The sequence below is a fragment of the Polypterus senegalus genome, chromosome 9 (genome assembly GCF_016835505.1).
Source record: "Polypterus senegalus isolate Bchr_013 chromosome 9, ASM1683550v1, whole genome shotgun sequence".
Taxonomy (NCBI): domain Eukaryota; kingdom Metazoa; phylum Chordata; class Cladistia; order Polypteriformes; family Polypteridae; genus Polypterus; species Polypterus senegalus.
The window spans coordinates 143592315-143609041 of NC_053162.1; the positions used below are offsets into that span (position 1 = coordinate 143592315).

The 16727-nt window shown below is 36.8% G+C and overlaps 1 protein-coding gene across 1 annotated transcript in view; it reads left to right on the top strand.

Annotated features, from left to right (window-relative positions):
- The window catches only part of htr3b (5-hydroxytryptamine (serotonin) receptor 3B), a 74458-nt gene extending 58185 nt beyond the window's left edge, over positions 1–16273 (top strand). The window contains exons 7-10 of the mRNA XM_039762422.1: positions 7053–7263; positions 10586–10795; positions 14532–14779; positions 16256–16273. Coding sequence (XP_039618356.1) covers positions 7053–7263; positions 10586–10795; positions 14532–14779; positions 16256–16273 — 687 coding nt within the window. The remainder of the gene's footprint in view (positions 1–7052; positions 7264–10585; positions 10796–14531; positions 14780–16255) is intronic.
- Positions 16274–16727: the final 454 nt, after the last annotated feature.

Consider the following 16727-nt stretch of genomic DNA (forward strand, 5'->3'; position numbering starts at 1 on the left):
ACATTACACTTTCACGAAGCATTGTCTCAGAGCAACTTTGCGAACAAGCAAGCAATAATAAGCACTCACCTCTGGGCTGGAATACATTGACACATTTGCTCCAGCAGCTTACTATTTCACACATATCCTTCTGTCATTTGTTCTACTTGAATGTATTACTGATGATCTTGTGGAAAGAAAGAAAGAAAGAAAGAAAGAAAGAAAGAAAGAAAGAAAGAAAGAAAGAAAGAAAGAAAGAAAAATACTTCATAATATTCTTCATCACAATGAGTTTTCCTTCAGCAATCCATTTCCTTATAATAAAATTCAAATAATATTTAACACATTTGCAGTGTGATATTTAATTATTATTTACTTTTTAGAACTTCTTCCATTTTCACATTTACCTACAGGGAAGAAGGCCTGCAAATTTAGAGCCTCTGAGCTGATCAGTTGCATTGTATTGTTACCAGGATGGGTGGCACAGATTTATTTCCTCAGATCAATTAGATCAATTGGTGACCATAACTTAATGTGAATATGTCTGTCCTGGGATGGACTGGCACCCCTTCTAAGGTTGTTTCCTGCCTTCTGACTAGTGCTGCCAGGCTGGGCTGTAGATGTCTGAAACCCTGAATTGGATTATGGGTATGTGTGTTTGTAAATGTTTCACCAAAGTTACGATGTAAAATGAGGCTAAAATCTGATATTAAAAGGAGCCAAATCCAGGATTATGGCTAATATTCTTGCAGCTCTATTAAAATGACAAACATGCTATTGATGTTCTTTTTTTCTTTTCATTTTTAAGAGTCTAATTGAGTTGTTATTTTTAATGCAAATGATATTGTTGCATTTGTTGCCTCTTTTGATTTTAATAATGTAACTACTTTTCAGAGTGCTACTCTACTTTATATAAATAGCAGATTCAAAATAAAACTATATATTGGAAGCCATGACTTTTTTTTTTCTAGTAAATTCCTGATTAAATTAAGAGAATGTATACTTGCCTGAAAAACTGACATCTAAGCTTAAGGCGGAATTTAGGCTAATTAAGCTGTAAACACCATTGCACTCCCCACCCACCCCCAACAGTAAATTGCTAATTTCTGCAGATATCTTCTGTTTAGTTTTTTTTTTTTTTATTTTTTTTTACTAATATCAAGCCCATCATAGCTGCACTGTAATCTCTGGGTAGAAATGATTGCATATTGGTATTGCTGTGGACATTATTTGTGCTAAATGTTAGCATTTGCTACATTGATCATTTAAAATCTTTTTCAGAATGTCAGGGTTATTGAAAGCTGTAATTGCTCTGGAAAACATCACTGCTTAATTTTTAAATCTATTGTAGCAGAAGGATATCTAGAGTAGAAAGTAATTAAGTTTTCTTTGAAAAGCCTACCTTCACACAAACACTTTGTTTGATTGAAGACATTTCATTCACTGGAGTCATGCAAGTTTGTAAAGAGTATGCATCAAGCAAGATCGGGTCCCTCCTTGCTGACCACTCTGGCCTGTCTTCAACCCGAAATCAAGCTGTTAACCTTGAGCTCAGTGTCATTGAGGGGGCACAAAAGTACCCTAAATAGCTGATTTAAGGAGGTGCTTGAGTCATGAGGGATTCTAACCAAGCTGTAAAACACACAGGATCTTGGGAGTCTGATTCCTTAATTAACCCTTTGCACCACCTGAAAGCCAGAAAATAAAATTGTAAGGGTTCTAAGAAAATAAATACAAAAAACACATTAAGGTGAAATAAATCAGACAGCATCCATTATTGGGGCTGTGAGAAAGTACTGAAGTGGTTGGTGGACAGCTCTTCACAGGCTTGATGGGCAAACAACTGTTGTCCGGCTGTTCAGGATGGGCATTGCTAGATGGCTGAATGGCAGCAGCTCATCTGACAGGGAAGGAAAGTATGTCCTTTAATAAGCCTTAAGAGGATTTGAGAATCAGGACTGAGACATTTAGTGGAAAAGCCCACACAGCCATTAATATTTGCCTTGCTCTAATCTGAGGAGAGTAACGGTGAACAGTATAAAGTGATGGAGATTACTAATACCTCGATACTGGCAGTGTTTAAGGGGGACACTTGGAATGACCTGTTTCTGCTTTCTGTGCTCTGAACTGGGTAGAGGTAAAGTGTTGGCCTGTGGCAACATGTCAGTTAGTTCAAGGAATGCTTTAATCTGCATGAGAATGAAGCTATTTTAGTGTTGCACAGATAGCGACTAATACTGGTCAGAAAGAGAAGGTGGCAAGGATTTTGATTACAGATTGTGTGTCTGTGTATGGTGTTGGTTGTCTACTTTAGTTATTAATCTCCTAAGTGATAGGATACTCCAATACTGATTTACTACATATTTACATATTTCAGTGTTCAGCCAACACTAACAGGACCTAATCACATCCACAGAGAATTTTGCTCACGGTTGCTAATGTTGTTATCTTCAGGTGGTGCATTTTTGTATTAATGTATTATTCTATATATTATTAATGTATTATCATGTATTTTCTTTCTTGTGAATTTTTTTTTACCAAATATATCTTTTTCCTAGAAAGACACTATTATTTTCTTGTGTTGTTGCTGCCTCTTGCTCCAGAAGCCAGTTACAGGAATTCATTAATGATTTTATTAGCGTATATACTCACGTATAAGTTGGGTCTTTAAACTTGAAAAATCGATCATAAAATCAGACCCAACTTATACGCCCGTTCAAAAATGAGACACAATTTTTTTTTACATCTTCTTGCTTCCTCCAATCTTACACCAGTTTCTCAGACATATCAAATTTTGTTGCAGCAGCGCAGTTACCAATTTCTTTTTCCACTTCAATGACTTTTAATTTAAAACCAGCTTCATGTTTTCTTCTGATCAAACGCTCCATCGTAGATAAGGGATGCTCTTATGATAAAGGTGTATGAGGGTGTGAGATACAAAAAACAGAACTCAGTATAAACGTTGCTTCGGAATAGTTTGGATATTAATGTGTGGTCACGTAGGCACAATACATAGAAAAAAAGGCAGTGTGCTCCGTGGTTACTCTCTCAGGTTGGCTTTAGCATATCATAATCTCTTGCACCAATAGCGTGAGTTTTCCGCATTCAACTTATATGACCAACATTATAAAATGCCAGACATTATACGGTAAAATCAAGCCCTGACTTATCCGCAGGAGAACTTAAATGCGAGTCTATACGGTAGTTTTTATCCATATCTCACGTTTATAGTCAAAGTTCCTAAAACAACTCCACCATTTTAGATATCGCTCCTTAGTATCATCTTTCCAGGACTTAAAACTTCTGTCTGTATTGAGCCATCTGACACACACAGTTGCTTTCTCTACAGCTCCTAACATACTAAAAACTACCTGTTTCACAGTTCCTTAGCCTACATGTCGCTGCACTAATGATGATGACTTTTATAATGAAGTACCCAAAATGAGGAGTTTCTTCATTGATGGAGAATACCCTTTTAATAATATGGAGAGTTCAATCAATTAAGCCAGGAGCGGACATTGTAGTATCCACTGTAAGAGGAACCCAAATAATAAAACCTGCATACTGCTGGTATCCTCATTCTGCCGTAACACTCTACCTCTCCCACAGGTCCTCAAACAGTGTTTCTGTATTTGACAGACTGATCCTTCCACTTTTTTCTTAACCCTGCCCCGATCTCCTTCTGTGGACAATGTAACCGATGCAGGCATCTCATCTGATGCACACACCACCAGAGGAGAGCAACATTCCTCACCAGACACTTTGAGCTGTAACAGGAGTCTCTGTGTCACTTGCAAACACACCCCTAACAATACCTTTATATCTGGTCCCTCTGGTAAATTCAATTTTAAACAACAGGCCTCTTACAATGCTAAAATCTTATTTACTGAATTTGTTGTCAGTGGTGTCCAGCCAGCTATATAGGTGAAACAGGGAGACAGCTAGCAGAACGTTTAGGGTTGCACGGTTGAGCCGTTAATATCAAAGACTTACAAAGCCTATTATAGAACACTTCACATCATTTCATCATAACTACACTGATTTCACTGTTTGTGTTCTATGACAGGGCTCCAAAGACATTTTATAAATAAAATCAGAAGAAGCTAAGGTCATTGCTACCCTGGGATCACATATTTGTCCTGGTCTTAACAACCAACTAACTTTTTAATCTCTTCCTTCATCTTCTCTAATGGCAGCCTTTTGTCACATACTGTCACCTTCTCTCCTTTCATCTGCCCTGTTTTGTTCCCTCTGTCCCCTCCTATATACAGTATGTTACCTGCTCTTTCAGTTGCACACCTGATGAAGGCTAAACAGCCGAAAAGTTGTGTCTTTAACCTTCTTTCCTTTTCAGCATGGAAATAACCTTTATTCCTTTGCACATGTTCGCTGACACAGCCCTACAATAATACTGTTATTTTTGTACATATGCACCCATTTTCCTCAGCCACTTAATATGGTTAAATCACAGAAGTTATAAAGGGCAATGGGCACACAGTCGGAACACTTTATATATGCCACATCAGTCTATTTCAGAGTGTATGCTGACATTGCACACACTCACACACCACTTAAAGGTGATACATTAATTGCATATCTTGAAAATGTAGACCCCACTTGGATGAATTCTCAGCTTAGAATCAAAAATCTTAGGTATTATTCCTGCAGAACTAAACAACTACATGTACCTTCTTCATTAAATTAATAAATGATTGGCATTGTGGTGTAGTGGTTAATGCATGAGAAAACAAACACATAACTGCTTTTGACAGAAGATGTGGTTACTAATTCATGTTAAAAAAATGACCACATATTTAACTAACATCTGATAAAGCATACTCAGCTAACCAGCATGTACATCTTTTGATTAAATAGAATAAATATAATTAATTGAGTTTTTCATCTGAACAAGATATAAAATAGCCAAATTCCACTTGCACTGCGAATTAAAATGTGACTCCAGTATCTACATCATATCCAAATAGAAATCCAATACCACTTTCCATGAACAAAATTCTAATTATATGTTTGTTATGTGAGAACAGAAAACACATTTGCATGTTCATGTATGTTAAATATTTTTGCAATCTGTTTCTAACCACCTCTGAACATGGCCCTAGGGCTATAAATAAAATTCAATCACAAGTGCGAATACTTCTGTTTCTTACAGTTGTCAAGTGCTATTTGAATGTGAACAGATCATAGAAAATACATTTTGCCAGGAGTAAAGAGCATCTCAATGTACATTACCAGCATTTTTCACATTCAGAAAACATTCATAGTGCAAGTCATAAAATACAAAAAATGCACTGTATAGAAATCATTTGTCATGCCGTTCCAATAAAAAGTATTCACCCCCTTGGAAGAGTTCACATTTTATTGTTATATAACATTGAATCACAGTGCATTAAATATGGCTTTCCTGACAATGATCAATAGAACAATACTCTTCAATATCAAAGTGAAAGAAAATCGTGTGGAAAAAACTTTCCTTCATCTTCAAAGAAGGCAGATAATGAACTCAGATGAAAATGCAGAACATTTCTTTACTTGCACAGAGTTGAGTTATGCAAAAATGTCTCAGTCCATGGAGTGAGCAATTAATTAAACAATTCATCTGATTTTATACTTTTTCTAATTATCATTACCTCATCTAATCCATCGTGTCATGAAAATCTTAATATGCAGAACTTTATTGCCTCCTCCAATCAACTAACGCCACTAGTAATTTCTGACTCATGTCAGTTCTTCCACTATTCTGTATGAGCTTTCCCATTAGTTTATTCTTGCTTTCTGGAGGAGTGTTTGTTATCATTTACCTGTATTCTAACCTTGGAAAATTACATTGGTAGCTTCTTTAATATGGGGCAAAGACCTCTGGCACTTTCAACTTTAAGTTACAATTTGCTAACCTTTGAGTGACATTCATTCCTTTTCCTTATATTTAATAATTCATTCTGTTATGGGTTCATATACTTATACACTTGTTATAAATTTTAAAAGATTGTTTAATCTGAACAAGTACAGTAAGTGTCAAATAATCTACATTTAAAGTTAATCGGAATATGCTTTTATTACACAGGACAAAAGCTATAGCAACTGTTACATACCAATTTTTTTTGTGGAAGTGGTAAAGGCTGCAAATGCTAAAACACAAAAAGTATCTTATATATTGACAGTAATTCAGAGATTGTAGGATCTATGAAGAAACCTTCTGTAGGAATAAAATAATTAGATTGCATATAATTGTTCCATAATAGAAAGATATTTTCCACCAGCATAAGCAAGTAAAGTGTTTGAATGGTTATTTTTATTTATTATAGCCTTACATAACAATAATTTCGATTGCGTTCCAGTTTTTTATTCCTTCTGACACTTGATTCTCCCTGTTGTATATGTGCAATACATATATCCAGTAATGCACTTCACTGAATGAATGCACTGTAATACATATCCCTGTTTATTATAAACCACATGCAGTGTCAAAGGCCCCACAGGAGACACTTTGTGGGAGCTCTCTGCTCCAAGAAATGGAAAAAATGTTCCTCGTTTCCAGAGTAAATAGTAACCTAATTGGGACTGGCACAAAACTCATCGAACACCTAGAAAAATGGCAAAGATGGCACAATAGCCCAATGACTTCAGAGATTGGGTTGAATCATCTGGCATGACATTGTTTGACATTAAGTTTGCACATTCTCTTTATATTTTCAAGGGTTTTATCCACATCTCAGGGACATGCATGTTGGGTTGACTGACAATCTTAAACTGAATGAGTGTGCTTTGTGAGGAGTTGGTGTTCCATTCAAGTTTGTTTTCTTTGAAAGTCACTAGAGTTCATACAGAGAAAATCACATCTGACTTTACATTTTTATGTACTATTTACTGGCAACCAGAGAAAACAGATAAAAATGGAATTTTCTCTCACTCTTCGTATTTTCCTACAACAGAAAGGGAATTACGTTCTATTATATGCATACTGAAATGATTTCAATTTTATACTTTGTTACTACTGAAATGTTTATGTGGCATGTACCAATGTAAAAACAGGGTCTCTGTGTTCTCACCCACAGGTCATCATTCGGAGGCGCCCTCTGCTCTATGTTGTTAGCTTGCTGATTCCAAGCATTTTCCTAATGGTTGTAGATGTCATGAGTTTTTATCTGCCCCCTAACTGCGGTACCCGAATTACTTTTAAAGCCAGTCTTCTGCTCGGCTACACTGTTTTTAGAGTCAACATTTCTGATGATTTACCGGCCACTGCAATCCAGACACCTCTGATAGGTACAGTATGTTAAGCATTTTTTTTTAATTGCAGCTTCAAATTTAGAATAATAAATAAACTGTTATTAACATATATTCTGGAAACCTTTCAATAAATCTACATTTTAGTGCTTATGGTGATGATAGTGATAATAATAATTATTTTTTCCCATATGGGCTTCACCTGAGTGTCTTTAGTAAGTAACTTTAATTGAAGGTTTAAAATCAAAAGAAAGAGAAAAAAAGACTTAGTTTTTTTTTCCATTTAAGGCACACCACAGGGGTTGAACTCTCATTTGACGGAGAACATTTGTACTCAGAACATAAAACAGAGAGTAGCACTTTGTGGGGCATGACATGGCAGGAAGAAATCAGGCCCCTGACAGCAGGCTAATGCTTTGTGAGTGGAATTCAACAGAGAGATATAAACAAAGGACAGTAACACAAAATGTGCACAAAGGAGAATGATAAATCCAAAAGACTTAACCCAAAACACTTTTATTTCTGTCATTCTGGTTGGGGAAATCCGTGACTTGTTCACTATAAAACTACACTAATCAAACTGCTCATTTGTAGAATTTGTCACTTGTCTTCTGGTGATTTGTCAAATGTGTCTTTACACTTATCAGGCTTAAATTATGTTATTATTTCGTCATATTTTGGTCATATAGATAGAACTTAATTAATTTGTCCTCCAGGGAAAATTAGGAATATATGAAGAGTGGTTAGTGCATATTCCTTACTAAATGCCTTTAAAGCCACCACACACTGCTCACTGTTCCTTACTTAGACTCTCCGGCTTTTATTAAAACTCCTGTGATGCTTGATTAATAGCATTATATAACATGTACCATACAGTATATATGTATATTGTGGCCTGCAGAGGGCACTCCTTCCATCCAAAACCTGACACAGACAGCCACTGAGGCACAAGTTAAGCACACACGCTTTTTATTTTCTCCTTTTCCCTCGTGGGAAACGCCTTGTTCCGTTTCCCACAAGTACAACACAGTTCAGCACAGTTCACACAAAAACTCTTCTTTTTTCTTTTCTCTTTCTCCCACTCTTCTGGTCAAGCTTCATCTACCTCCTCCTGACTCTGGCTCCTCAAGTAGTGGCTGCTGGCTCCTTTTTTATAAGGTACCCGGAAGTGTTCCAGGTGCTTACTTCCAAGTGTGGCAGAAGAGCTGCACCAAAAGGCTCAGCAGCAGATGCAGCACCCCCTGGTGATACCCACCAAACCCAAAAGGGCTGTATAACACTCCAGCTCCCATGGAGCCTTGTCTGAGTCCAAGGCACCACCACAACCCAGGGGACTGCCACCTAGCGCTCTGGGGTGGTATTGTTCTGGATATGCTCCCTTCCCCTGTCCGTACGCCACATCATACCAATATATATATATTTACAATGTGCACTGTTTACAGTAGATTCAGGACATTTTTCAGACCCCTTCACTTTCTTCACACTTTATTGTGTTGTAGATTTAATTTTAATTCAATTTATTTGTCATTTTTACTCATCAATCTACACGTTATAACCCAAAATGACAAAGTAAAAGCACATTTGTAGAAAGGTTTGACAATTTATTAAAATTCAAAAACTGAAACCTTCATATTAGTATTAGTATACAGAGCCTTTGTTGTGGCACTCTAAATTGTGGTCAGGTAACCTTTATGATTTCATTATCCTTGAGGTGTGTCTAGAACTTGACTGGAATCCGCTTGAGGTAAACTGAATTGATTAGACATTGTTTAGAAATGCACTCATATACAGTATATATATGGTTCCACAATTCATAATGTGTGCCATCTTAAAAAACAAGCCACAAAGTCAAAGGAACGCTTTGTGGATTAAACTGTGATCAAATTGTGGTGAGCTACAGATCAGGACATATTGCCTCAAATGTCCCCAGAAGCAAGCAGGAGGGCCATTGGTATATCATGTACTGCTGTTGTCAGACACTATAGATGTTTCACTGCATCATGACTGCAAGCATGGTTTCAGCAAACCAACAAGACAGACCCAAGATCTTGTCATCCAGACCACACTAGAGAAGGACATATATATAGTCTTTGATCTCTACAGTTGCATAAAGTGCTGCATAAACTGCCAGCAGGACAGTGCAGGACAGGCTTCATGCTATTGACATGATGATCTATCAGAGATCCACTGTTCACACTTCTTACACAGCCTGAACCTACAATAGGAGGCTAGGCTGCTGTGGTCACAAAGTACAATAGTTTCAGTCCACTCCCAGACATGTCCAAATCAAGATACATCTGGCTTAATTTTCACCAGCAGTTAATATGATATATGGAAGGTGCCACATTACTGTACTAGTTTTTACATGGCCTTGTGTTGTCACTCCGTTTCTGTATTCTGTTTCTGCTCATGTTATATATTTTGTTTTGCAAGATTTATTTGTGATGCTATAACTTGCACAGTAAAGTGGATCTTTGCTAGCTATGCACATTTTTCCTATACACCTTTGTCAGAATGCATTTATCGGCTCCTTTGTCCCATGCGCTTTTGTCGTTCCACCTTCGGGATGCCCCAGATTACATTTACAGATGTGACCCACTCCTTACCAATGGGCAGCAACTTCATCAGGGCTTTGTGGAGAAATGAGAAAAGATGGCACAACTGCAGATTCAGAAGCTCAGTGTGTCAGATGTGTCAAGCAGTGGTGGTTGAAAGAGAAGATACTGAAGGACTGTAAGACATCTGTTGTTAGTGTTCAGAGCTAGGATTGCTCTCCCCATTTGTTGGTAAATTGTTTTTTTTTTCTATTATTAGTTTCTTTGTTTATTACTATTTCAGCAAAGAAGGGTTACATTTCAGTCCAGCAACAAGTGTTGTGTTTTTTTTTAGTATCAGTATATACAGTACATAAAACATAATAACTAATCAATTAACTTTATGTAGGAACTGATTAAAATTACAACATTTTAAAGTTGAAATGCATTAAATTACTGTGTAAACTGCAATATTGTTGAACAATGAACAATGACTCGTTCTTTAACTTTATTTGTAACCAAGCACAAGCATTGTGTTTCCAAACCACTCTCTTGAAGCAGCCTCTCTGATATCTGCACAATCTGCAGCCTGACCAGCTTGTCTCTAATAGAGTATCTCCCCTTGTTGGCTTGTTCCGCACAAATGTCTGTACCAAACAATACAGCTCAGACATTACATCAATGAACAAACAAACAATCAGTAACTGGTGTTCTGTGCGTTTATTAAAATGGGATCAGTGATTAGCACAACATTAAAACCACAGTGGCACCTGTCAAGGCGTGGAAAGGCAGCAAGTAAACAGTTTATTTATTTTATTTTTTTACAGGAGTTTTCTTTGCTGCTTGCATGGCATTATTGGTTCTTAGTCTGGCAAAATCCATTTTCATTGTAAAACTTCTACATCACAATGACAAAACAGTGAAAGGAACAACAGTTTCTTCTTCTATGCTCACCAAGTATGGGTCTTCCAGCCTGATCTTCAATGAAAACTCTTTACAGTCCATGAAAACAAAGGAAGACCTCAATCAGATCAGAGGTAAGACATTATAAATATTATAATGATTTTGACAAGCATATTTCTAGTAAATGTGTTAGAAGTGACAGACAAGTAAATATATAAAGGCTGTAAATCTGTCTTCTGGGTATAAATTTACAATATCTATGTACATTATTTTAATTTTATAAACTACTGTTTTTAATAAATCAAAGTTTACTTTAGGTCCTCAGAATCAATCTGTGTAAATGTCTGAAAAATCAAATGGTGATAAGTGTATAGGGCTCATTCAAGGAGTCTTTCAACATGGATTTGAATGCAATGATTGGCTTGGAAAAAATCCGATTAGAATTGGTCTGCAAGTAAAGAGAAACAGTTTGCGATAGATAGATAGATAGATAGATAGATAGATAGATAGATAGATAGATAGATAGATAGATAGATAGATAGATAGATAGATAGATAGATAGATAGATAGATAGATAGATCGTGTGGAAGTTCAGCCCCCTAACACACACAGACAGACAGACAGACAGACAGACAGACACCAGTTGTTCACAAATCACACATGTTTTAATAACCTTTTCTTCCCAGTCTTTACAGCACCACACAATGCTTAAACGGGCCACAACTACCCAGTCCCTGCTTTCTTTCTCTCTTTCCTCTATTCTTCTACCGCCCTCACTCCTCCACTCGTAAGCTCCGTCCTTTCTTCCTCCTGACTCTGGCTCGACTAATGGAGTGAGGTGGAGGTGGCCCCTTTTATAATGCCCCGGATGTGCTCCAGGTGCTTCGTGATGATCTTCCAGTGGCACTTCCTGGTGTGGCGGAAGTGACGCATGAGCACCCGGTGTGCCTGGAATTTCTTCTGGCAGCACTTCTGAGTGTGGCAGGTGCTGCAATTCAGGGCTCCACAATCCTCCAGGCACCCCCTGGCAGTGGCCACAAGCCCCAACTGGGTTGAGCGTTTAAGCTCTGATCCCTTGGACACGATGCAGATCCAGATAGGATCCCCAGCAGTCAACCACAATAGATAGATAGATAGATAGATAGATAGATAGATAGATAGATAGATAGATAGATAGATAGATAGATAGATAGATAGATAGATAGATCTCCCTACAGTTCATGCGGATGTTCATTATAAAGGAATTCATAAAGTGCAAAGACAGCTTAAGTCCCTCATGAACCCAAACCTTTTTAAATAGCTGGTGGATAAATTAATTGATTAAATAATAAAAATGCAATAAAAATTGTGTGATGGTTAAACCTTATTCCAGAATGTAAGTGAGTGTGTGTAACACACTGGCGTCTGTGCATGACTGGTTGCTGCTTTGCACCCTACACTGCCAGGATAGGCTCTGACTGTCCATGTTTCAAACTCATTTTAAAATTTGAAGAGCATAAGCAGCTTAAAACTATCCCATAAGCATTAGGTGCTAAACAGGAAACAACAGTCCAGAGGAGGCACCCAGTCTACAGAAGGGCATATTCACACACATACTGTAGGGTCAATTTGTAATCACTAAGCAGGACATCTACAGGGATGTGGGTGGAGAATCATAGTATGTGAAGAACAACACAAAGACATAGAGAGAAAGCACAACATGGCAGTACTGTCCATTGCCGTCCTAATTGAGATGGGTCTACCTGCAGTAGCTATAACATAGATCACGTAATGGCCACCACATCAGTCATGAAACACCCTTTGAGTCAGATAATCCTCCCACAACCTTAATCTTTACCACAGTGTAAATAGAGCATACAATGGGCGTTTTGTGACTTGAAATTGTAGGGTTTACATGACGTGTTGGCATTAACGGGATCTACATCATAGGTATTGCAGGCTGCAATTTTTGTAAATGTTTCTGATAGCACATTTCTTTGCAATATGTTTTTAAAAAGAAGTACAGAGGTTACAATGCCTTTGGAGAAATTAAACAAAACATTTGACTTAACTATATGGATTAAGGTGTAAACCTGGGGCATAGCCAGGGGGGTTGGAGGGTTCGGTCTACCCCGGTTGGCACATTTTTGGGGGTGGCATTATTGGCCAAAAGGCTCAGTATAATTCGTGTGTAAGCAGGATCAGAAAAATATCACTCATGAATGAAAAATGTAAAATTCTCTGATTTTTATCCACAAATGCTTCAAAAATAATTTTCAGACTGTCCTTCTGTGACGGCATCAGATACAGCAGTTGAAATTTACAAGACAATAACAATAATATACATAAACATTAAACCAATAATAATTTCAAGGAAGATTATCAATTCATTTACAATTTATAATTTAATTTTGTTATCGTTCCGAATGCGTTCTTGCTCTGCGCAGAAAACATCCCCACCTATCAGTTGTACACTACACTGGTTCTTGTTTAATTGTATTAAACTAATAATCAGAACACAGCTTATCAGTGCGTCTATACTATATTCTTGTCTAGTTGATGCTTATAAATAATTATATGTGAAAAATTATTGCTGTTTCTCTATATATGAATAAATCAATGCATAATTTATCTTAATTTTTCTCTATACGTCATTTTAATTTTCGCTTTAAATAGGTTAACATATTCAGATATGTTGGAGGGCGGCAAATTGAAGCACCGCCCCACCCCGAGCGGCATGATCTCTAGCTACGCCACTGGTGTAAACTACTGATCGATCAGAATCATATAAGTTCTGATCAATCATAATAAACATCTTTAACATCCTGGCCTCACTGGTTGCATGCTAACTTATAAACAAATTTTGAAATTCAGCCTCAAATACAGTCAGCAGTAAGACAGTTCATCATATGATACATTTTCTTGTCTTTTGTAGTTTTAAGTCATATTTTATTCCTGGAATGTTTATACTGTACTTGTAATAATGTGAAAAGAATATTGAGATTTAATTTTTTCCCTGCTTCTATATGTATTTATATATCTTGACCTTTGCTGTGAGTGCTGAATGGAGAAGACAACCCCCAGCAAATAAAATAAAGAGTACAGTATCATATTTTTGTGTGAGATAAACAGCACCTCACATTTTTACAATGAGAAGTGATGCTACCTCACAATGCAGGCACCTTAGTTAATTTCCTAGATATGAGAGTGAATCTTCTAAATTTATTCTGGACACTCCAGATGCTCTTCATAATCTAAACAGATGGGGTCAGGTTGGCTGGATATTCTAAATTGCCCCAAGAGAAAGCGGCACTCCATCCAGGGTGTTTTTATACCGTATCAGTGAAAGTCTCCTGTGAAAGCTGTGGCCCTTTGAGACACTGGTCAAGACAATTGAAGTGTATGGAAATATTCAAAAAAGCAAACTTTATTACTCACAATATGTCAGAAATTAGCATATGATCTGCCTGTTTTGGCACTTCCAACTTACATGTCAAGATGTTCTGATTAGAGAACATGTAAATGTTTCTGAAGAATCGAGACCTTGGAATAATCAAAGCAAATAACTGCAACAACAACATTTACTTCTTAAATAGAATTTAATAGATAAAAGCAGCACAGAGTGTTTTATAAACACTAATTTGTTGACCCCATAACTAAATTAAGAGTCTTTGGGCTGGCCCTGGCAGCATTGGGTATAAAATAGTGACCAATTCTGGAAGGAATGCCAGCCAATCTCAGATCAGAACCAAATTATACACAATTAGACTCATTAAATGGTTAGTTTGGTCTAGCAAATATAAGTCATTGATCATAATTTTTAAATTCCTTTTAAAAAGAAAGTTCTATTTGCATTCAGGAATTTTCTAAATGTTATGTGTTTTTTTAAAGGTTTTGATGCTGAAATTGGTTCTGATGAGGAAAGTGTGGTAATCAATGGAGAACATACTAAGAATTTAATATTAGAAAAAATCCATGAGGAAATTGTTCTGCTGAATTACTGCCTTCGACAAGTGGATAACACAAACTGCATGAAGATTGACTGGCTGGCTTTGTGTTATGAAGTGGATAAAGTGCTTTTCCGCGTGTATTTATTCATCCTTGTCATTTATACCAGCACTTTGTGCTCTCTGTGGGCTGTGTGGAGCTCTGAATAAGTGTTCCTGTAGACAGTGATACAGTTGGAAATAGGGTGTTATCATTAGGCCTTATATACTGTAAGTGTAAAGTGATATGCTGGTGTAGCTGTAAAGAGAATGAACTGTTGTTATAGATCTAGTCATTTAAAATCTATCTTCTCAAGTTCTGTGCCGATAGGCTTCTTTTTTTCTTGGCCAAGCATTGACTTTTTGTTTCAAGTATCTTTAAGGATTAACTATCTGTCAGTAAAATATTTTAGCTTAAGGCATTTAAAGATGTTGATATGTGAAGGATTACATTTCATTATCAATTTGATCAGAAAAAAAATCCTTGTTGTTTACTGAGATAGTCTTCATTGGCAGCAAAACAGCTTATTTTGATAAGGAACTGATAAAAGCAAGTTGCCAATCTGAAATCTCTCATGAAAATCAGTTAAGGAGAGACAGAAAGTGATATTTTAAAGTATATTAATTTGAAGGTGAAAAGCCCTAGCATTAATACTTTTTCATGATCATATCTGCTGTTTAATTACAACCTACAGCATGCTTCAAAATATGAAATATTGTGTTACAGTAAGATAGATAGATAGATAGATAGATAGATAGATAGATAGATAGATAGATAGATAATGTCGGCTGTGTTATGATTTCATTCGAACAATTTTTTTATGGCACTTTGTAATAAATTTGTTCTTTTGTTTCCAGCAAATTGTGTTCCATCTTTTTTATGATCATGTTTTTTTAATTAAATTAAATACAGGAAATATAAGAAGAATACATTTATAAAATGAAAACAACCCATACCATCACCTCCTCGCCTGGGACAAGGAAAAGATATGGTAAGATAAACAGTTGTCAGAACTAAGGGAGATGAGGAATTACATTCATACCATGCTGCTAGGGTTAAAGAAAGCAACATTGGAAAACAGCAAGTCAGGACTTGAACAGCTGCACTAAAGAAGTCCAGTTTTCAATTGATTCTCCTGGATGTCCTGTTAATTTGTGACACAGACCATTCAAGGTGAATTAAATTGTAGTAGGAAGCTTGCCAGATGCCCACAATAACAAGCTTGGAGGCCTTCCAGCATGAAGTAGTTTGGTTGACAGAGTGCTGGGACAGAGTAATTTACATTAGGTGATAGTTTAAAAGGTAGCATAGGAAGGTCTGTGAGATGAAGGGTTTGAGATAATTTACGACTGTTTAAAGAAGACGGAGAGTGACATACTGTATGCAAGGCCACAAGGAAAAAACAGCAGGGCAATTCCAAAATATGTGGAGGAAAGAGGGAGATGTATCAAAAGGCATGGCAGAGTGGATCAGTGATGAATCCCGTCATTGTTTAAAGGCTTTTGAAGAATTTTGATTTGACTGTAATGATAGTTGGAGTTTCTGTCGCAGCATCTAACATTGGAGAATTTAAAGTCCCAGAAGTGAGGAGAAAACAGAGGAGGAACGTCACTGGAATGAAAGAGAAGTTATGGGGAGGTTTGTAAGGCAATTTACAAAGGAATGAGTAGAGAATGGGGACTTTTTTTTCTTGGGCAAAAAAAGAACGAAAAAGAATATAGCAGGTGAGGTAAGAGGGATCTCAAATGTCCCAAGCAGACAGAAACAAGTAGACAAAAAAAGTCATGCAAGAAAAATTGTGAAAAGCCTGTAAAAAGTGCAATGTCATCAACTCTGAGCTATCAAACACATCTTCAAATACGCTAATCACATTGTGCTGCGTATAGGGAAACACCCAGGATACAAGGAGCTTTTCCACACAATGTCAGACACAAATGACATATGACAAGGTAAATCATAGGGGCAGTCTGGAAATGTAATACTTCAGGGCTAAAAACAGAATAAACTGAAGACAAAGTAAAAAAAGCAAAGTTGAATTCAGTATGGAATTATGGAGAGAGGAGGCTGGGAAGAAAGACATAACTGTAACCAAATTGGACA